General features: G+C 37.1%; 1 protein-coding gene across 1 annotated transcript; it reads left to right on the top strand.

The window, feature by feature from the left end:
• The first annotated feature begins 478 nt into the window (after nucleotides 1-478).
• Nucleotides 479-3143, top strand: LOC149198357 (UDP-glycosyltransferase 86A2-like). Its single transcript, XM_089404133.1, has 2 exons — nucleotides 479-998; nucleotides 2022-3143. Exons 1-2 carry the CDS (start codon nucleotides 494-496, stop codon nucleotides 3020-3022), a joined length of 1506 nt encoding a protein of 501 aa, XP_089260259.1. The 5' UTR covers nucleotides 479-493; the 3' UTR covers nucleotides 3023-3143.
• The last annotated feature ends 20491 nt before the right edge of the window (nucleotides 3144-23634 follow it).

The raw sequence follows: 23634 nt of genomic DNA, 5'->3' as shown, positions 1-23634 counted from the left end.
GTCGCAACTCAATTGGCAAGAATTTTGTGAAAGCTGAAATATTATGTAACAAACCCTGACTTCCTTATATCTACCGAAATTAATTGCAAAGCCAATTACATTTTAGACATCCCTGACCTCAACACAGTCTAGTCATGATCTAGTCTAGTCATGAGAAAGAAAAAAACACACTAAAAATTAATAATGGAGATGCTCTGTAGAAGAGCACATGCATGGAGTAAAACAAAGCCGTGCCCAATCGTGCTTCTGCTCTTCATTTGCTTATGACATCTCGACAAGAACCGTGCACTAGAGGACGAGATTCCAAATTGTGGTTTGCTCTCCATTTGCGTAAGCCATGACATCATTAACGTCGAGAACCTTGCGTTAACGTTGGGTTAAGCATTCCATCCAAATGATGTTTAAGATTTTGACACAGACTTCTCCCCCAACCCTTACTCAAGCACCCTCCTTAATATTTAGCCGGGGAGAGAATTGTTAGCTGTTGCTCACTATGGCTCCCCATGTTTTGGTTATACCATATCCAATTCAGAGCCACATAAATCCGCTGATACGACTGTCTGAGATGCTTTCTTCCAGAGGCATTCTGGTGACCTTTATGAACACGGAATCCAATCATTCCAAGATGATGAAAGCCCGCACTTATCACGATGGGATTTCAGTTGGCTCGAATTCAAACATTCGTTTCGCGCTGGTTTCCGACGGTCTACCGCTGGATTTTAACCTTGGGGACAATCCTTTGGAATTCGACCGATGTGTAATGAACGAAATGAGAGACTCTGCGGAAAGTCTGATACAAAGCCACATCGATACAGAAACTGGCAAGCCCCTGTTCTCGTGTATCATCGGTACCTGCTTTCTTACTTGGACGTTTCGTGTAGCCAAGAAATTTGAGCTCCCTTTCGTCGCATTCTGGCCGCAGTCTCTGAGTGTGTATACCATCTATAGACATCGCTCCCTAATCATTTCCAAGGGTCACTTTCCGCCCAAAAAAGAAGGTGCACCTCTTTTCCGTGCCGAATTAAATTAAAAATTGGGATGAGATGGAATTGTAGAGTACTATCATGAGATTTGATATATTTTAGAGATTCTAAAATATTTTTAAAATCTGCTATGAAAATAAGGAATTTTTTTTATTTATTATTGATTGATTTTATTGACTTTTTATTTATTATTGATTGATTTTATTGACTTTTACAAGGCTAAACAACCTAAAGGACCAAGAGGATAATCGTTCTAGCTTATTTTCATACTTTTTTGGATGTTGAATCTTCTATTATGAATTTTGTTTAGAAGGAATTTTGATTAGAAAATTAGTAATTTGCTTGATCTTATTGTAGTGAAATAGATGGTGCATGTTGTTAATTTTTAAATTGTTTTCATACTAAATGCTAATATCCTAGTAAGCTGCATATTCCATGACAAAATGTCATTTTGTCTCCCTCACACCCTTATTGCAGAATATGCAAGTTGTATCTTTCCAACTTCTTTGGGTGCCCTCCACCTACCAGTCTCGCCCTCCACCTACCAGTCTCACATCGAAGATGGTGATATGATCCGTCCTCAGTTGTGCAACTAACAACCTTGCTTTTCCTTTAATAACCGCCCTTAAATATGTGTTCTCACCATTGCCAGAAGCTAGCATCCTTATATCTATTGCAAATTCTAAATATATTTCTGAATCTCACATTGAGAAAAAGACCAACGAAATTCTAAGATATCCCTGAAATCTGCAAAAATAAAATTAAACTCTCTGATGCATATATATTTTTAGCCACAGTGTAGTTGTTCAATATTTTCCAATCACTAAATTTTTTATTTCTTTAGAACATTCATGCAGTTTCTTACTCTATTTATTCAACTACTTCTTGTTTTGCTCCATCCATGTTTTCTTCATACTGTTTCAGTCCACCACAGCTATATTAAGCCACCATTAATTATTCATGTTTTCAGCGTTCATTGACCCATCCAACGGATCATTACCTACTTCAACTGAAAGAATAATGTCTTTCTTTTTACAGACCCCAAGGACATGATTGACTACATTCCGGGTCTTCCTCCACTGCAGCCCGAAGATCTGCCATCAGATATCCAGGCGGGAGACACGTCTAATGTACTCTATCAACGTGTTACGGAGCAGCTCCCGTTACTAGAGGAGACAGAGTGGATTATTGGAAATACAGTCTACGAACTCGAAAAAGAAGCGAGCGATGCAGTTCGAGAAACAGCAGCTCCCATCAACTCACTCGGTCCGTTACTTCCATCAGTTTACCTTGAAGCCGAGTGCAAGGATAAGGAGATTTCAGTGAACCCCACATCATTAAGTTTGTGGGCTGAAACGGATTGTTCGCAGTGGCTGGATTCAAAGGCCAGATCGTCCGTTCTCTACGTTTCCTTCGGAAGCGTGGTTCGCATGTCCGAAACTCAAGTGGAAGAGATAGCGATGGGTTTATTGGAAAGTGGGCAGACTTTCCTGTGGGTGGTCCGTCCTGGTATGTTAAATTCTGATAAGGAAACAAACGATCATGTCAGCGTTCTGCCAGAGGGTTTTCAGGAGAAAACGAAAAATCAAGCTCTGGTGGTTCCTTGGTCTACTCAATTATCAGTTTTATCTCATCCTTCCGTCGGCGGTTTTTTCACTCATGGGGGGTGGAATTCAACCATGGAGAGCTTGAGTTTGGGGGTTCCCATGTTGGTTTTGCCACAGGGAATTGATCAATACACCAATAGAATGCTCGTGGTTAACCAACTGAAGGTTGGATTAAAGTTAGAGACGTGTAGGGATGATGGAGTGATTGAGCGAGGAGAGATTGCAAGAGCTGCCAAATTTCTGCTGGTAAGCACAGAAGGGGAAGAGATGAGGAGAAAGAGTCGAGAAATAAAAGAAACAATACGGCAAGCAGCGAGTGAAGGAGGGTCCTCGTGGCGTAGCATGCAACGTTTTGTGGATTATATTGCGATCGGTAGCAACCAACGAGCTGCATCAGAAATGGGACCAGTGTCTAAACACGACAGAAGCTGACAAACTTTAGTAAATTTGCTTATTTGTATTTCTTAATTTCTATTTCCATCGTGAAACTTACAGTTCTGTAGAAACCAGAAAGCAACGGAGAACGGAATTTCCAAAATGTTTGATTTCTTTTTAAATGTATCCTTTATCTAGGTAAACTTGTTTAAATTTTAAGCATAAATGCTTCAATCATTAATTAGGATTTGAGTTCCTATTTCAGTATATTATGATTAGGATTTGATTTTTTTATTTGAGTATATTATTTTAAAAAGATTTATAATGTTATATAAAAATTAGTGTAATTATATAAATTAAATATAAATGCTGTAGTTATATAAATTAAATAGTTCGTAAATGTTTATAGTTATACATAACTATTAAAATATTTTTGAATAGATGTTTATGTGGGTAGAGTAAAGGAAAAGATCATTTTGGAGAATAAGGATAATATTAAAAATATTGTAACTTCCAAATTTAAGGATAAGTTGTGGGATGATAAGGAGTTGGAGGGAAAAAGTAAGCTAAGCAGCCAATCTTGAAGAAGTTCAACATTGTCAAGATAAGAACTAATTTTCATGAGCTTCAAAGTGAAATCCATGATGGGTCAATTTCCAAAACACCTTGGGACTAAAGAATCAATGGGTTGAAGATGAAAAGCACTTTCTCTTGGATTACCTTCAACAAAATTATGGTGATCTAGTAAGGCTTCTCTCCCTTCTTTTCTAACATAGAAATAAAATATTAAAAAAACTCAATTAATCTCTTACTAAAGAAACTCGATTAATCCCTTACGTCCTTAAAATCGCATACACTCTATTGGTCTTAGCCGACATTCATCATCATCTTTTGGATCCATCCCATCAATATCTTCGTTGTGGACATTTCGAACCAATCAATGTAGTTCATCTTCAAGATGAATAGATGAAGAAAATCTAATCCAACAAAAAGAATAAATAGGGAGGAACCATAAAAATAAAAAGATAAACTCAAAAACCATAAAAAATCTAACCGTTGATAAAATAGAATATTTTAATAATAAATAATAATAATTATAAAGATTAAATTATAAAAAAAGATACTAGAATTAAATTAAATATATAATAATAAATAATAATAATAATTATAAAAATATAAATTATAAAAAATTTATTTAAATTAAATTAAATATATGATAATTCTAATATAAATTTTTTATATATAATAATATTTCTGAATTCATGCATGTGTGATCCATATTACATTAAGAAGAGTATTTTCGATAGAAATTACATAGGAGAAAATTTTTCTTACACCTATGGAACCAGCTAGTGTGGTTCATCATCAAGGCCATATGAAGATATAGATCGTGGCACAAGCTTAAATAGAGGGCCATGGAGAGACCAAAAGATATGAAGATGTAGATCATGGCACAAGCTTAAATATAGGGCCATGTAGAGACCAAAAGATCATATAACGGCTAGTTTATGAAAATTAATATTTTAATAATGGTTATTAAGATCAAAAAATATTCCTATAACAACTAATATAATGGCTAGTTTAATAATAATAGTAGTAAATAAATAAATAAATAGGTAAAAAACCTGATTATTGAGTCAAGATTCTATAATAAAAATAATAATTAAAGGAGACTAAAATTAAAACAAAGCAACCAAAAGGGAGGGTAAAATTATTTTAATAATAATAATAATTTTACCCTCACTTTTGATTGCATAGTTTTAATTTTAGTCACCTTTAATTATTAAAAATAATACACCCTATCCTATTCTCCTTATAGAAGCAGGTCTTTCTCCTATTGAGAGCCTAGCTATGCTCAGGTTTCTGGTGTACAAGCACAAGCTCAATAACATAGACAATCATAGACTTCCTAAGCTAGCTTTAAATTCCAGCCAAAACCACCTAAGGCTTAACCGAGGATGGCATAAGGACACAAGGGCCTGGTTAAACTATTGGGAGATCAATGAGAATGATGCTTTGCAAAACATAAATAACATTAAAGATATTGTTACTTCTAAGTTCAAAGAAAAATTGTGGTGTGAGAAAGATTTAGCGTCTAAAAGAAAATTAAGTTATTATAAGAAGGTCATCAACCCCACCCTTGAAGATCAAAAGTATCTCTCTATTTTAACTAGCTCAAAAAAGAAAATTAATATAGCAAAGATTAGAACGAATTCTCATGAGCTCCATAGTGAAACTGGTCGTTGGGCAGTTCCTAAAACGCCATGGATGGAAAGAATCTGCCATATTTGTGAGAATAGGAACATCGAGGATGAAAACCACTTCCTCTTAGAGTGCCCTGCATACAACCACATTAGATCTCAATTTCACAACCTTTGTTACAATACTGACCTTCCTAGCCTTTTACAATGCCAAAATTATAGTGAACTCGGGAGGCTTCTCTCCAAGCTTTTTGAGCATAGGAATAAAATCTTAAATCAAAATAAATAATTTGTCTTTTTAGGTCCGATAGATCATTATTTGGTCTCAGCGGACGTTAACCATCATCATCATCATCATCAAAATATTTTAATAATAATTAAAAAAAATAAATTAAAAATAAATTATTAGAATTATTGGATTTTATATTTTTGTTAATTATTGGATTTTATATTTTTGTTAATTATTGGTTTTATATATTTTTTTTAATAGTTATTTTTTTACTTTTGATCTTACTCAGTTTTTAGGGTTTTTCTCTATTTCTCATAATGGTTTCTTTCACTTTTGATCTTACTCAGTTCTTAGGGTTTTTCTCTATTTCTCATAATGGTTATTTCTTTTGGCTTTTGATCTTACTCTTTCCTTCTTAAGGTTTTCTTCTTTGTACTTCCTATAGTCGATTAGATTTTCTTCATCTATTTGGTAGGTTGGAAACATTTGCAACAAAAATATTGATTTGATGGATCCCAAGGCATATTATCAAAATACTTAGTTTATTATATAGTTCACATCATCAATTTTTTTTTTTTTTTGTCGCTAAAAGTGGGATCTTTCATTTTCTATAGCATAAAGTTATAATAGTTACAAAAGTTTGGTGACCTCAACCCGCCACGAAGGAAAACCAGGTCTGTTGGCCATCATCAAAATTTAAAGTCATAAAAATCAACTAATTTTTTTTTTTTATTATTATTATTAAAATGATATATATATATATAACAAACACGAAACAAGATTCTTTGACTATGGACATTCATCTCTCACTTTACGAATACCATATGCCAAAAAAACCATAACTCAATTCATATGGCTCTTATCCACATGCCATTTTTTTTAATTAATTAATTAAAAGAATAAAAAGGGTATAACTACTTTTTAGATAAATCTCGGGACTTTTTAAATTCAAAAAAAAAATATAATTAACAATTAAATTAAAATTTTAAAAATCATATTTGAAAATAGAATATATATCTATATATATATATAGATATAATATTTTTTTATTTATATTACTTTATATAATTTTACATTTTTATATTGCTTTTCATTATTTTATAATATATATGTCTTATAATTTTACTTTTTTATATTACTTTATATATGATATAATTTTATATTTTTATATTGCTTTCCACTGAGAGAAGTAAAAAGCCTTGAATAAACCAAAGTTAAACAATTATCGTTATGAAGTCTCAAACTAACCTTATAGAATAAAAACTTAATAAAAATGAGTTGTTTAAAAATAAAAAATAAAAGAGGGACTCAAAGGAGTTACCATTCATGTCAACAACTACATTATAGTAGTAATTTTATTTATAGTAATAATTTTATTTTTTTATATTACTTTATATGTGATATAATTTTATATTGCTTTTCATTGAGAGGAGTGAAAAGCCTTGAATAAACCAAAGTTAAACAATTATCGTTATGAAGTCTCAAGCTAGGGTTATAGAATAAAAACTTAATAAAAATAGGTTATTTTTAAAAATAAAAAATAAAAGAGCGACTAAAAAGAGTTACCATTCATGTCAACATGTAGTAGTAGTAATTTTAATTTTTTATATTACTTTATATGTGATATAATTTTATATTTTTATATTGCTTTTCATTGAGGAGTAAAAAACCAAAATTAGAGTTACCATTCATGTCAACATGTAGTAGTAGTAATTTTACTTTTTTATATTACTTTATATGTGATATAATTTTATATTTTTATATTGCTTTTCATTGAGAGGAGTAAAAAACCAAAATTAAACAACTATCGTTATGAATTCTCAAGCTAGCGTTATAGAATAAAAACTTAATAAAAATGGGTTATGTTTAAAAATAAAAAAATAAAAAAGGAACTAAAAGGAGTTACTATTCATGTCAACAACAACTACGATAGAAAAATGGGTTATGTTTAAAAATAAAAAATAAAAAAGGTACGAAAAGGAGTTACCATTACATTATAGTAGTAGTAATTTTAATTTTTTTTATTACTTTATATGTGATATAATTTTATATTTTTATATTTCTTTTCATTGAGAGGAGTAAAAGGTTTTGAATAAACCAAAGTTAAACAATTATCGTTATGAAGTCTCAAGCTAGCATTATAGAATGAAAATTTAATAAAAATGTGTTATGTTCAAAAATAAAAAATAAAAGAGGGGCTAAAGGAGTTACCATTCATGTCAACAGCTACATTATAGTAGTAATAGTTGTTACTCCCATAAATTATAGGTAAATTAATGTTAATGGTTATTGGGATTAGTAGGTGGCATTTGGGACTTTGGGGCTTTACAAGATAATACACGTGAAGATGAACATGTTTAGTATGTTTTGGGGGGTTTATTGACAAAGGAATTGATAGATCAAGTATGTAAATGTTTTTATTAGTCTCAAATTTATTGACTAGTTTTATAATCTGGTTTGCTTTTAACTTGGTTGGACTCATTTGTGGTTGGACCTAGTGGAAAGAGATGAGGATGGAGATCTATGCAATTTAGGTAGGTTAAATCGGCTTAAAGTGTTAAGAGGAACTTTATTCATTACATAAGGAACTCTATATAAAATTAGAGAAGTTGTTAATTGATAAAAGAAGATCTACATATGTCAGATTTGTTGTCGATGTTTCAGAGCCACCAATCGGGTTCATTGTCAAGACATGAGAAAGATGAAGAGTAGATATAGAATTAATAATAGATGGGCCATCAAGAATAACACTATGAAGAAAGCATAAAGTCGACTAGAGATAATAAATATATATAGTGAATAAGAGTATATGATTATTAGATCAATATTGGTTGAAATTAATGTTAAAGTTTTATTAAATTAATGTAGTAATAATATATGTATTAAAATAATATAATCCTCTCATTATAATTAATAGATTGAAGCGTTTATTATAAATAAATCCCCTACTACTAATCTGTGGATGCGTGCCTCTGCTGGTGCGTTTGCTGGGATGGCCAGCTCAGTGACCATCTAGCAGGCTTCTTCCAGTACCTGTACCATCTGCCTGTTCTGCGACACCACTTCATCGCGCTGCAAGCTCAACTGCTCCATGTTGATCTTTTGCTCGCTCAACACTTGCAATGCACGGCTCTCCTTAGCCCATAGTTCTGCAGTAATCCCATCCTGCAGAACATATAGCGTCTCTTGCGGGAGCGCAGCCATATTGATCCCTATCCCTTTGAGTGCACTAATCGTAGGTCTGTCGGCCTCATTTTTCGTAACCAGTGCCCCCTCTGGCAACACTATTGTGTTTTTTGTCCAAGCGCATAGCATTTGCTTGGCTGCAGCTGTCCCACTTGTGACGCTGGTCGAAAGGGTACCAACCTAAGGAATTCGCACATGTAACTCCTGAATCTGTGCTCTAAGGACCCCCAACACAATCTGATTCTCCTCCGTGAAGTTCTAGAGAGGCCCAGTGATGACTTTGCGCACAATTTCGCCTATGTCATGCAGATCACCCTCAGTAAGGGTGATCGGGTCGATTGACAGCTTGGATGCTTTCACCTTCTTGTGTGGCCCCGTTCGCTCACTCAGGCATTGATGCTTTAATAGTGTGGCCGTTGTTTGGGGGTCCGCGCTGCCCTCTTCTTCCTCTGTTTCCATCCCTTTATGTTGCCCATGCGAAGGTGACTTCTGGCCCTCGTGCACCTTTTAGCCTGCCCCCTGTGCTACTGATGTTGTGGCCTTTTTCTATTCTACTGTTGTTTGCGCAACGTCCCACACCTCTTGCACTTTTGCTGCCACTGTTTCTTGCCTTCTCTTCTCTGCTAACTATGCCATTCACAGCTTGGCCTCCTCTTTCTTCTTCTGCATCACAGACTTCTCCACCGTCGTGATGTCTGGGGCGTGCCACTCCGATGGCCATGTCTCCAGTACCTTGAAAATTACATCATCTGTGGCTATGAATGATCTGAAAATGGGGCACTAAAGGCTTCTTGTCAAGCTTACAAGAACCTCTCCCACTTCCAAATCTTAAATATTCCCAAGATATTATGATTAACCAATTGCGGAATAAATAATATGCTTGAATATAGGTGTATGCTTGTGTTTATTTTTAACTGTTCAGTGCTTTAAATTAAGTTGTTTATGTTGTTATGTAAATACATGTGACAGTAAATATTGTAGCAATAAAACAAACACATAGAACAACAATATAATATGGAGTTCACCCAAAACCCTTCGGCTACGTCTCCTTGAGCTCTAGTCAACTCGACTAGGCTCTATGGGATTATCGCAAAGTCCTTTTACAAGCTCTACGCTCAAATCCACTGGTTTACACTGAACACAATGGGCTTAGAACACCATCTTATCCCTGGCTCTGAAGCTCTCTGGCTTTCTGGCTCTAGCCCTGGCTCTGGCTCTTGGCTCTTGCTCTGGCTCTGGCTCTGGCTCTTGGCTCTGGCTCGTGGCTCTGGTTCTCACTCTGGCTCTGGCTCTCGACTCTCGCTCTGGCTTCTCTGAGCTCTCTCTCGACCTCTAAGTGCCTTTGTAGTTTGCTTGACCTCCAAGCGACTCTTGGAAACCTTCAAACGACCTTTTTTAGTCCTCCAGCTCCCTCAGCAACCTTCAGCTACCTTCAACACTTGTGCTCTCTGTGTTTTTATCATGCATCGGTTACAGTCCTCCATCATTTAAGAACCCGACTGTTTCCTCACAAGAATTTGTTTACAAATGGAAAAGAACAAGCGGGCAGGAAAACCCAGTCGTTTTGCCTTCCTCTAGCCAAAATAGCCAAATAACGGAATACACAGGAAACGCACGCAAAACACATCATGGGTCTTTAGCCCATACTTCAAATATTATGGAATCAGCCCTATAAACCTATCGAGTCCGTCCAAATATCGCTTATTGCTATCACATGGCGTAATGGCCAAAAAACCCAATACACGGATAATACACAGAAAATCTAAAAATCTAGATTTCAAAACTTATGAAATCGCATCCATAATTCATATCGGGTCTGCCTTTTTATCGACGTATCGCAAGTTGTAATCGCAATGTGCATTGGCCCTGGTATCGGGGGTTAGCCGATCGTCGATCGCTGATATCTCCGATCGGCCCATCAGAACACTGATATATCGCATATCGCTATCGCAACGACCTCGGGGGTCTTCCCTTTGGTCATGCAGATTGCCGATCCGCCGATTAGATCCTGAACGTTGATCCACGACCGCTAATCCAATGGCTGACAGACTGTTTCGGGCGCGTAACTTGCACGGGATTAACTGCCCGAAAAAGCAGTTTCCTCTCTCCTCCGCCGTGCCACACGTCAGCCAATGTATGGATTCGGGCGAAGCCCATCCAATATCACTTACTGCTTGAGGCCTGCCCAAAATACCGCTTACTACCCTTTCCTTTTAGAACTCAAAAGGTTTTCCTGTTTGATTTATAAATCTGTTAGGTCCATTGAAGGTCTTTGCACCTGTTTTAAGTCCTTCAGCCTTGGTTTATTGCGATGTGATGGGTTCTAAGAGTTTTTATGTTTAAAACACATTTTCCCTTAAGTCCCATTTATATAAGAATTTTCCTCCTTTTCAAAGGACAAAGGCAAACTTCTTTTTGCGATAAATTCTTCATTTGAAGTCCATTTTAGCCCACTCAAGCTGCAGTAGATTCATAATGAAAAGATCTATGTAATGGGGCTATTTCCAAGAGCATCCTTAGACTTTACTTTTCCTCTGTGAGGAACACTTTAGACTTAGAAGTCTATCCAAGATCCATTTTGGATCAATGAAGGGTAGCTCGCTCCATTGCTTGGCTGAGTCCTTGCGTGCTCTGGTATATATGTTGTGGAAGTCTGCTTTGAATTCTGCAAAATTTTGAAAGCTGTTGTAGATAGTGGGTGATAACCGTGGTTTGTGGTTAATCCCCATTTTGATGTTCATCTCCATGAACACCCAGAATATCTTGCTGTCGTGGATTCGGTTCGCGTCTTTCGTGGCCCACAGTGAAGCGTACATTGTAGCCTCCAGCAGATCCCTATCAATGATGGGGAACTGGCTGTCCTCCGAAAATTCCCCTGCCACCAGCATTATGGACAAAAGAAGCCATTCATAGTGGAACGTTTTTCCTTATTCATGTTCCTCGCTGCAATTTTCTAGGAACTCCTTGCATAAGAACTCGGACCAGTTAAACTAGACCCCCTCCGCGCCTTCTTCAGCAAGTACCACCACTGGCGCGAGTACCTCGTCTGCGCGACACTTCCGTATGACCTTTCCTCCCAGTATCTGAGTTTCCACCCTGACTGCTTTGCTGTTGATACTAGAGATCGTGTATCAACCGTCAACCCCTCTAGAAGTCAAAGAATAACGCGCCAATGCTATTACATTGGGGATGGAAGAAATCAGCAGTGTAGTAAGGGACTGCACCATCATGTTGGAAGAGTCCTTCAAGGTCCTCACCAATCTGCAGGAGGACCCTAACATCCAGCTCTTAGAGACAAAGGCGCGTGAGCTCTAGAAGCAGTACGACAGCATCAAAGGGACCATGCAAATGGTGGCCCTCACTGAGAGGCTCGAGCAAAAACAGGCCAAAGCGCTGAAAGAGAAAGTAGACGCAGCACGGCGTAAAGAAGCAGTCTCGAAGGCGCCTGTTCAGCCTTGGATCGACAAGGCATTCGTCATTACAACAACAATTGAAGGCAAGCTCGCACAAATGCAGGGGACGCAGGAACAGATGCAGGGGAAGCATTTCTGACATCGCGGTCTCGAAACAACATGTATATGAGATTCAGCAGGCAGCCACTCAGTGCACTGCCAATCTTGCAGTTGTTCGAGCAGAGTTACAAGGTCTCCGCGCAAAGGTCTCCGCACCAACAGAGTGACTTAAGGGCGAGTCACGATGTTTGTGTAGGGGGCCTGTTGGGCGTGGAATCCCCTCCAAGGCATGTTTTGGGGCTTAAAGTGCAAGTTTTGACCAAGTCCATTGTAAAGACTCTGTGATTTGTGGGCACGGAGCGCGAAGTCATAATAGAGTCACAAGGTTGTCCACCATTGGTTTTATAATGTAATGTCGGTTTGAAAGATCTACCCATGGTCCGTGAACCATGGGATTGTATAAATAGAGTGAGGCTCTAAGTGTAGGAAAGAAATCTATCTATCTAAGCATGATGAGTCTAAGAGATTGATGAAGTGTTGAGTCGAAGTGTTAGTCGTGTCTTTGGGTTGTAGAGTAGGAGAAGGCTCTACAATTGAGTGTGCAGAGACCTAATAGTTCGCAGCTAAGTGCGTGGGTCCCTGCAACTGAGTGCGCAGGACAGGTCGAGTCTGTAACCGTTGAAAGTATTAATAAAGAGAAGTTTTACCATATTCCTGTGTATCTTTTCCTGTTTTATGTATTATTGGGTATGAATTGTAAGTTTATTGTTCATTTTCTGCGAGCTCATATGAATGTGTTATATAAATAAATATAAGATAATGCATCCATTTATGCGAAGATAACTAACTGGTGTAAGAAGATAAGTAAGATCTTGGTTGTGACTTAGGGAAATAGTGCAGAGTGCTACTCCAGTAGCGCGGAAGCCCCACGGCCCTGGTTAGGGCTGCGTGAAAGCCAGGGAAGTGCGCGAAGGGACTAACAATTGGAGCAAGTTAACCCCTCATACATCTCAAGGGTGCGGAAACCTGGTTCCAGTACTCCCCCATACTACTTCGGGTAAGACCTCAGTCCACGTTCCACAGACTGTTGCCGAAAGGGCCAGTAGTACATGGATTTTTTTGGCTAATTAACTCTGAACCTGGGTCAGGCCCCAACAAGCCAACAAAATGTGTCAGTTAGTCATGAATGGTAGTAACTTGTTGTATGCATTATGGTCACACACATGATGATTATGGTCATTGCGGATAAGATATTGATATTCTATGTATCGTTCTAATCTGGATTGGCTTGTGCAGATGGTTATGGATATGATATTCATGCATGAGTCAATATATTTGTTATATTGTGTCGTACTAATATGGATTGACTTGTGCATATGTGATAGCTTCCTCTAAGATACATTGAGGTAGGAGTTTGATTATGTCATCTATATGGTTTAGCTAACATGGTATGTTTGTAGGAAATAGAAGATTAGGGATGGAGAGTAGAGTAGGGGACTACGGTTCACATAACTCCCCTTACAGGTCTAGCATGAAGTCTACATAGTGGAAATGTGGCATGTTTTCAAGTACAAAATGTATAAGAATTAAAATGAAGTTTTGGAAAGTGTGGTTAAGTTTAGTAGAGTTTGGAGATCGGACTATTATAGTAGTTTCCTCCTTCTACCTTAGTGTGGACCATGGATAGTAAATGGTTATGATTATAGGCTGTTTGAATGTTTGATTAGTTACATGACATGATTATGTCTCTACAAGATTGCATAAATGAATGATCTTGTTTTAAGACGATTGTACTAACACAATATGCGCTGAGACAATTGATACGTACTTGAGTGCAAGTCGGTGATAGTTGTAGCATTATGACTAATGAATGTGAGTTGATTGCAGATTATGACATGGCTATAAGTCTTGACAAAGGTTGATTTCAATTAATAGACATGATGTCTTGATATTCGGAACATGTGACTGACATGTGTGAACAGTTGCAGGGCAACATGCTTCATATTAGTGTGACAAGGTAACAGTTTACATTTCTATATAGATAACAACTAGGTGATGTGATAACACCTAATAAGACTCAATTGTAGCAAGGAAAAAGGTAAAAGAAAATAATTATGTGAGAATTTATTTGGCTATGTTCAGAAACCACAATTCCAAACGAATGAATTCCTTGCATGCAAGAAGTCTTCTTAACCTTGATTTTTTTTTACATCATATGGATATGTACTAGATTCATGAACATGTATGTGACAACCTGTTGTGGCCACCAAGAACCCCCCTCCTTATTTAGTATTAGCAATAACACTATGTAAGTGGGTACCCTTAGTCAAAAATTCAAAAAATCAATTAGTGCTCATATATGTCACTCCTTAAGAAATATCGCATCGCGCAGAGAATGATAGGGCATTTTCTTACGAGTCAAAATGATGAAATACGAGATTGCGACGCGAACTCCATCGCATTGCATGCATTAATAAACACTCACATTGGAAAACCTTAAAAATCTCCGATATGTGATATCGCATATCGCATCTCACAAAATTGCATGGAGGACACATAACGATTAAGCGATCTGCGATCTTGCGATACTGCGATCTGTGATCTTGCGATAGCGCGAACTGTGATCCTTGCGATATCGCGATCAAGCAACCTTGCGATAGCACATCACGATGAAATTGCGGTAATGCGATAAAGCGAAATGTGATACTGCGATGTAGATCACAGAAACATTCCATCGCAGATTTTCCTGGCTCAATATTCAAGAAAAAGTTTTCCATAAATCAAGAACTGGTTACGCACTTTAATGATAATTAATGAGTTATATGTTGTTAATAAAATATGGTTTTTTGTTGTTCGAAGAGCCAGTTCACGTCAGGTGGCGTGTTTTTGCATATCCGTAGCATTTAAAGCTTTCATGTCATTATTTATTATCATTACTCTCTCCTCACTTGTGAACTGCAGGAACGAAAAAAAAAAGTTACACAAAGCAATGTGTAGGAAGCTATGAGGAAAAATGGTAGAGCTCCAATGTTCAAAGACAAACAAAAGACGCCCTCATAAACAGATACCGCATACAACAGAGCCGCAGATTCACAGAATGCTGCTAAGCCATCCATTACATATCTTTCATATACAGCCATGGTTGAATGAATACTGAACGATGCTGATATCAACAGGCAGTTTAATGCTCAGAGTCAAGAGCTCACGAGGCCATTATTTTTACAAATTTTGAAGCTTTATACCCGATAAAGATGAAGAGGTGCAAAAGGAGAAAAATGCATCAGAGAAGCCCGGATCAAAGAACGGAGGCAGTTTCTGATGCGCGATTAGTGCCTAGCGCTAATCGCGCATTGCTGAGAAAATTGCTCGAGAAGGAAAGCCTCTAACTACTCAGTCACCTGTAAGCCCGAAAAATGCAAAAAAGCAGTGGTAAAAAAACAAACTGGAAACGGAAAGTTAAAGAAAAGGCAGAAGAAATCCAAAGGGTTAACCAAGTTGAACTGAGATTATTACTGGGCATACGCGGTAAAGCCACATAGTCAGAAGATGACTCTCGAGTATATCATCGATTTTGCTGAGAAGATGGTGCCAGCTCTTACCAATTCTATTTTCTTAGCTCAACCAAAAGCGAAAGACAGTCAGCCGACTCTACCCAGGCAAATACTGAATGCTTGCAACATTAAGGAGCAAATGCAGAAATAGTTAGATATTAGATTTAATTTTTAGAAATAGTTTTGTTTTATTTTTGCTTAGAAAAAGGGCGGTCATTTAAACCGTATCGTGAATTTGTGTAATTAAGTTATTTAGTTAGTAGTATTTAAACCCTTCTCATGCATTTAGAGAAGGGTCCAGAAATTTATCAAAAACTTGTCCTCGAAACATGCACTTTTGCACCCTCAGAGGAGGTTTTGGTGAATGAATGGAACAGGACTTGTTGATGTTTGCATTTGATATCTACTACTGATGTTGCACTTCTGTACTCTTAGTGGATGTTAGAGCAAAGAGAGATAAATCATTGTCGCTTGAAGCTCATGAGTAGGACTAGTCATAAATGGTACTTTTATCTCTTGACCATTTCTGCTTATGTGTTAAAGTGATATACAGTTTTTAGTTGTTTATGTATTATTGCATGAATTCCTGAGTTATCATTTGGCACTTTTGTATGGTGATAGATATTTATTTATGCTTAATGTATGAATAGCTCATTATGCGATATGTTTTTCACAACTGTTTCGTCTAACTTTTTATGCGAAGTGGTTCATCCTTATTGATTTCCTTTTGTCATAATAGCGGAATGATCTTTATTACTAGTTGTTATTTGAAATCTTTCTAGATCGCATAATAGAAGAATTACATCCCAGGTTAGTATAGACTTAGATGTTACTACTTATTAGATTACAATAGCATAGCATTAGATTAAATTTAGAATTAGAATATCTTAATTAGGAACTATTAGATCAGGAACATCAAATTCTACACACACACTCATAGATTAGGAAACTGGTCCCATATCCTCAGTCGGACCCGCTATACCAAATGGATAAGGAGCTGCCAACCAAGGTCTGGACCGGGCGGGTATCCCCCTTGTTGTAGACCCGATTTCTGGGGCTTCAACATATTTGGCGCTAGAAGGAGGGCTTGAACTATGAATGGCAAGTAAATCTAAATCTGAATACCATTCTGAGAGTAAATCGCCCTCGCCATCTCCCCTGACTTCTCCATTACACTTAAATCTAGAGTTAGAAGTCGCTCGAGTATCAACCACTACTACAAACCCTGAAATTTCAGAACAATCTACCGTTGAACTTCCTGAAGTCGAAACTCTGATTCACAAACTTCAGCGATTTTCCATTTCTCCTCAAAGGTCTGATAAATCTCAAGGCAGCGTGACTTCGCAATATAACCCTACTCATCCCCTGACCAGGTTAAAGAGTGAAAAATTTGGCTTTCAGCCAACCGAATTACCTCTTCCCACCAGGAAAAGAGCAAGGAAATCACCTAAAGATTCCAAGAACGAGACTCTTTCATCAACATCATCCATTTCAACTTCTTCACCGCGAAGTCAACCATCCACTCCGCCACTTCAGATCATCGTCCATCCGTCCACTAGAACCCCCACAACTCTTCCTCAATCATCTACAATCGTAGTATCCTCATCTTCCCAGCCACAGGGATCATCTTCCGCACTTTCCACTATTAGTAGTACAGCAATGGCCCAGTCTCCATGGAATAACCCTGGGGAAGTCTTAATGCCCGCACCCTTGAGTCAAATACCGGCCCATCCTGAGAAATGGCTACCTAAATTTAATCCCGAGGCAGGCATGCTAGCAGAAGAGCACATAAACAACTTTATGTTATCCATTAATCTCAATGGGGTTACTAATGAAGATGTTGTTGTTCGACTCTTTCCTTATACTCTGCAAGGAATAGTCGGATCATGGTATTTTTCATTACCCTCCAGATCTATCACTAGTTAGGATATCTTCCAGGAGCAATTCCTGACCAAGTTTGGTGATGACAGGTCTACGGCAACGTTAATCAATGACCTATCCAACCTTAGGGCCGAATCTAGAGAGCCTATCAAAGATTTCAATTTACATTTCAATAAAATCCTAAACAAAATTCCTACTGCTTCCCAGCCCAGCGAAGAAGTACGAAGTGAATGGTATATCACCGCTCTACCATCAAACATAGCAATCTTCATGGACATGGCTAATAAAAAAAACTTAGCCGAAAACATGAAAGAAGCAATAGCAGTAGAGAAATGTATAATAGCCCTGGAAAAGAAATCCGCAATAGAGGAACGTAAATCCAAGAAAGTCACCTTCAAGGAAGACTCCAAGAAGAAACAAGCAAAAGATCCATTCGATTTGGAAGGATTGCAGAAATTTCTAAAGACCATGTCCAATGAAATGGTCGACATCAAAAAGCAAGTAGCAGAAACTTCTTCAAAAAAGCCCTACGGAGCTTTTAAAAGAAGCCCTTCAACGGATTCAAAGCCACCCAATGCTATTTCAAATGCTGAATCCAAAGAAGAGGAAGAGGAAATTACCACTGAAGGGAAAACTGATGAAGAAGAGGTTGTGGAATTACAAGGAATGTGGGATTTCATCCTCCCACAAGAAGAAGATCAAGAAGTATTCCCAGTTAGCACACGAAGTAAAAATCAGCTTGATCCTCCCCAAACTATCCCTAAGCCAAAGAGCGCAAGCTCTGCAATAAAGGATAAAGTCGCAACAAAGAAAATGACATCTAAAGCGACTCAAACCAGCCCAGTCCAAACATATGAATCAACTCCATCTAAAACATTGATTGTGTCGGATGAAATGGAGTAAAATATTATAGAAGATATGAAAAAGACTAGGGCCAACATCACCCTTTACGAACTGAGCAAGTTAATGCATCAACAGAAGGTAATGATGAAAGAATTAAATTTTGTGCCAGTTACGCCTTTGCCTGCCACTGTACTTTCTCAAGCTTCTCATAACATAGGAAGACCTCCAACTAATGTGATCAATAAGATTGATCCAAATGACCTCGCTCTAATTGGAGGAATATCGAGATCTCATACTCCCCCGTTTCTCCTTACTTAAGAAATTTTCAATAAAAATGTGCACAATTGTTTGGTAGATTCTGGTGCTTCATCTAATATTTTACCAAAGTCCATATGTGCCAAGTTAAACGTTCAACCACAGAAATCCGTTGTGCGCATAGTTCAGCTAGATTGATCTCAAGTCGAAGTGATTGGCGAACTAAACCAAGTAACCATAAGGTTGTCATCCAACCCAAAGGTATGTCAAGTTATTGACATTTTAGTTGCTGATATTCCAGAATTCTATAGCTTAATTCTTAGCAGGGATTGGTCAGAAAAACTTCATGGATACTTCGCAACTGACTAGTCGCACATGTGGCTGCCCTACAACGGTAAATCGAATCAAATAAAAGTTGAACGAGAACTACACCAGAAATACATAGTAACGAAGCTAGAGGGGGAAAATGAACCAGTAGCATATAACAGTAGCATTATTGGCAATTAGTCGGTAGATTCTTTCCACGGAAATTTCAATGCTCATGCGTCACCCTATTTAGAACACTCTGTTTTGCCCCAAGTCAAAAAAATTTCTCGAGCTGATAGTTCAAAATGTATCAATTTTTTAGATAGTCCTGTAAATAAATCTTTGTTTTGGAAATTATTTTTTGATGGTTCTAAATCTAACGAAGGAGCAAGAGCAAGATGCGTTCTGATTAGTCCAGAAGGAGATAAAATCATGCTAACATGCCGACTCGAATTTGATTGCACCAAAAATACAGCAGAATATGATGCTTTGGTCCAAGGGTTGTACAAAGCAATCAGGTTAGACGTCAAGTACCTTCAAGTTTTCGGAGACTCTGAGATTGTGGTTAAACAAGTACGTAACACTATACATTGCTTATCAGGTCATTTAAAACATTATCAGTCCTTAGTTCAAGATCTGACTGATCATTTCATAGCATTTAATATCTCTTCAATTCCCAGACTCCAAAACGCAAGTGCAGACCTTTTGGCTAACGTAGCTTCTAAGCTTATTCCTTCAGAAGATTTCAGTCCAGATAGATTCTCAATAGAATTAATCTTTAGACCATCCATTCCTGATAACATCACAAATTGGAGAGTATTCAATGACGATCCTGATATTGTAAATTTCCTCACATATGAAGGATCCTACTCCAATCAAATAATTGACGAAGACCAACATGATCGATAATTGCAACAAGATAGCACTAACAATGCTATACCTAAGTCGGTAGTCAAGTTAGAAGACTTGTACAATTTGAAGGATCGGTTTAAAAGGTCTAACAATTCAAAACTCCAAAGTTCAACCTTGAACTACGAATTAGTAAACCTAGGAACCGATGCCAAACCACAAAACATTAATCTAGGTCTCGGCCTAGCCCCTGAAGAAAAATTAGCGTATATTCGTCTTTTGAGACAATATAAAAATGTTTTTGCCTGGAATTATGATGAGCTGAAAACATACGACACTTCCATCATCCAACATACTATTCCCATGACCGATAATGAAAAACCTGTCAAACAAAAGCTGAGAAATATCCATCCCAATTTAGAAAATCAGATAAAAACTGAGCTCAATAAGTTATTGAAAGCCAGAATAATCTTTCCCGTCAGACATTCCAAATGGGTCTCCAATACGGTACCTATTAGAAAGAAAAACGGATATATTAGGATTTGCATTGACTTTTGAAACCTTAACAAGGCCTGTCAAAAAGATAATTTTCCTTTACCACCTATGGAACAGATATTGCAGGCAGTGGCGGGCTTAGAATTAATGTCTTTCTTGGATGGATTTTCAAGATACAATCAAGTGTTGGTACATCCTAATGATCAATTGAAAACCACATTCAGAACTAAATGGGGCACATACGCCTATCGAAAGATGCCATTTGGTTTGATTAATGCTGGTGCCACATTTCAGAGAGCCATGGACATCGCATTCAAAGGTTTAGTCAATAAATCTGTAGTAATTTATTTGGATGATATAACGGTGTATTCCAAGAAACGAAGCAACCATCTTAAAGACTTGAAACAAATCTTCCAAAGTTGTTTAAGGTATAGAATTTCACTTAACCCAAAGAAATATTTTTTCGCATTAAATGAAGGGAAACTTCTAGGATTCATAGTGTCAAAATCCGGTATTCACATCGATTCCGACAGAATCAAAGAGATTTCTAAAATATCCTTACCTCATAACAAAAAAGCCATGCAATCTTTCCTTGGTCAGATCAACTTTGTAAAGAGATTCGTTCCAGATTTTTCACGAATCGTCTCTCCTTTGCAAGCCATGATTAAAAAGAACTCAAATTTTAAATGGGGCCAAGATGAACACGAAGCATTCAACCTGATCAAACAAGCTATTATTAATGCTCCATCGTTAGCAACTCCGAATTTTTCAGAGCCTTTTATTTTATATACATTTGCCTCAGATAGGTCATATGCTGCGATACTCACTCAAGCAAATCAAGAAAAAGCGGAAGCCCCAATTGCGTTTTTCAGTTCAAATTTACAGGGCGCTGAATTAAATTATTCAGACGTGGAGAAACAGGCTTATGCTGTTTTCAAAGCGGTCAAATACTTCAGACCTTTCTTACTCAAAACCCATACTAAAATTATAGTACCATTTCCAGCGGTAAGGAATCTTCTAGTACAGAAGGATGTGGGTGAGAAAAGGGCCAATTGGGTTACTGCCTTATAGGAATATGACATTGAGATTAAACCAACAAACATTGTAAGAGGCCAAGGCTTTTGCAAAATGCTTGCTAGAGCATCACAAATTTATGAAATTCCATCTGCAGAGGTACAAATGTGCGAGGTAAGCCTAAACGATCCATAGTCATTATACGCTGATATCATTTATTATCTTAAGAATGGGTACCTCCTTCACACCTCGATCATGCTAAGAAAAGAGCTCTAAGGTTGAAAGACAAACAATATCAGCTCATAAATGATATTCTTTTTAGAATAAATTATGATTATGTTTTTCTTAGGTGTCTTGAGAAATCTGAAGCTGAAAAAGTTTTGCAGGAACTCCACGATGGGCCGGCAGGTGGACACTATGCTGGAGATGCTACTGCACATAAAATCTTGCGCGCAGGATATTACTGGCCCACGTTATTTAAAGACTCGCACAGTTACGTGAGGAAATGTCAAGTCTGCCAAACTACTGCTGGAAGACAAAAGAAGCCATCCTTGCCACTACAACCGGTTAACATTGAGCAACCTTTCAGGTAGTGGGGATTGGACATAATAGGTGAGATCGTTCCTCACTCTTCTAAGCAGCATAGATACATCCTCACAACAACAGATTATTTTACTAAGTGGGTAGAAGCAATTTCACTCAAGACGGCTAATGCTGAAAATATCATTGAGTTCATAGATCAATTTATAATCACCAGGTTTGGATTTCCTTTTGCTTTAATGTTTCATAATGCATCATACTTTTCTGGAAATGCAATGACTGAATTTGCACTTAAAAGAGGATTCAAACTTAAATATTCGGCCAATTATTACCCTCAAGGCAATGGGTTATCTGAGTCCACAAATAAAAACCTAATCAGGATTATCAAAAGAACAGTTGACCAAAATCATAAAAATGACCAAAATCATAAAAATGACCAAAATCATAAAAATTGGCATAAGGCTTTGATATATGCTTTATGGGCAGACCGAATAACGCGAAAAGCTTCTATCGGCACTTCTCCCTTTAATTTAGTTTATGGGAAAGAAGTGGTTCTTCCGACTCATTTAGCAATTCCCTCTTTGTCTCTAGTTCAATACATTGATGAAGTACCTACTTCCTCCTTACAGCTAAGACAAATGGAAATAATCAAATTAGAAGAACAACGAGAACAGGCTAAGAAAACGCATGGTCATCATCAAGCACTAGTAAAATCCTCTTCTGATTCAAACATAATGACCATAAAAGATTTTCAAATGGGAGACTTAGTTTTAAAATGGGACAAGGCTCATGAAGAGAAAGGCAAACATACAAAATTTCAAAGAATCTGGCTTGGTCCTTTTCAAATTGTAGAAGTCATAGGTCCACCAACTTTTGTGTTGCAGGATTTAGCAGGTAAAAGAGACTCTCTGCCTGTTAACAGACAAATTCTCAAGAAATATTTTCCATAGAAGATTATTCTTCTATTTTTTCTAGAGTAGTTATTTTTCTTTTCATAATAAAACTAGTTGTGAGTAGTTACATTAGGCATTTACGAAAAAGACACCAATTCTCTTTCAGATTTTGAACTTTTTCGCTTGTATAAATAGCAAACCTTTTGGAAAACTAATCTTTATTATTGATAGATACAGTTAAAGACTCTAGCCCAGATATGATACTAGTTTCAACTTCAAAAAATTTGATGAAAACAACCTTTAGTGAAGAAATTGTTTTATCTCAGTACAATGAAAGGTATCAATAACAAAATAAAGATTCTCTGTAGAACAGTTGTTTCCAAAAACTCTATTATTGTTGTCCAGAGCTATCTTAAGGAAACAATGACTTCCTCCCTGCTAAGGAAATCACAACTTTCAGAGGAACAACCCAAAGATACACTTTATCTTGAAGAATAAGAGGTCTCTTCACGAGCCGGCTTATCAATAATCACAAATATTATAACTTGCTGACTTAGCCAATATTGTACACCACAACAGGGCAATGACTTAAGATTGTTGCAATCAAAAGACAAGGGGTCTCATCATGAGCCAACTTGTTCAGTAAAGTTATAAATCAAGTGAATGACTGTGTCATAATTTGGCTACCAAACCAAGACATTGTTCTTTAAGAGTAAAAAAGAAAATCAAAGCAATAAGTGTGGATATGGATTTTTCTTTGAAAGTTGTAGGCTGCCTTAAGTAGGATATAGGATCATTGCTGGGTAACAGGTAACCCTGCTGAGGGTATAAATGCTTGCTGGCAGCAGAGGCTCTACCTACGACAAATGAGCATATTTAAAACTGGTTTACAGAGAAGACTTTGTTTTATCTTTACAAGACCAAGTAATGACTGATGTAAATACAAAGACTAGCCTGAGGAAGCAGATAATCAA

This window comes from Pinus tabuliformis, chromosome 2_2 (genome assembly GCF_031772625.1).
Source record: "Pinus tabuliformis cultivar Carrire ecotype Pingquan chromosome 2_2, CPIR1, whole genome shotgun sequence".
NCBI lineage: Eukaryota > Viridiplantae > Streptophyta > Pinopsida > Pinales > Pinaceae > Pinus > Pinus tabuliformis.
Note: the sequence above shows the minus strand (reverse complement) of the source record. Positions and strands in the feature narration are given on the sequence as shown.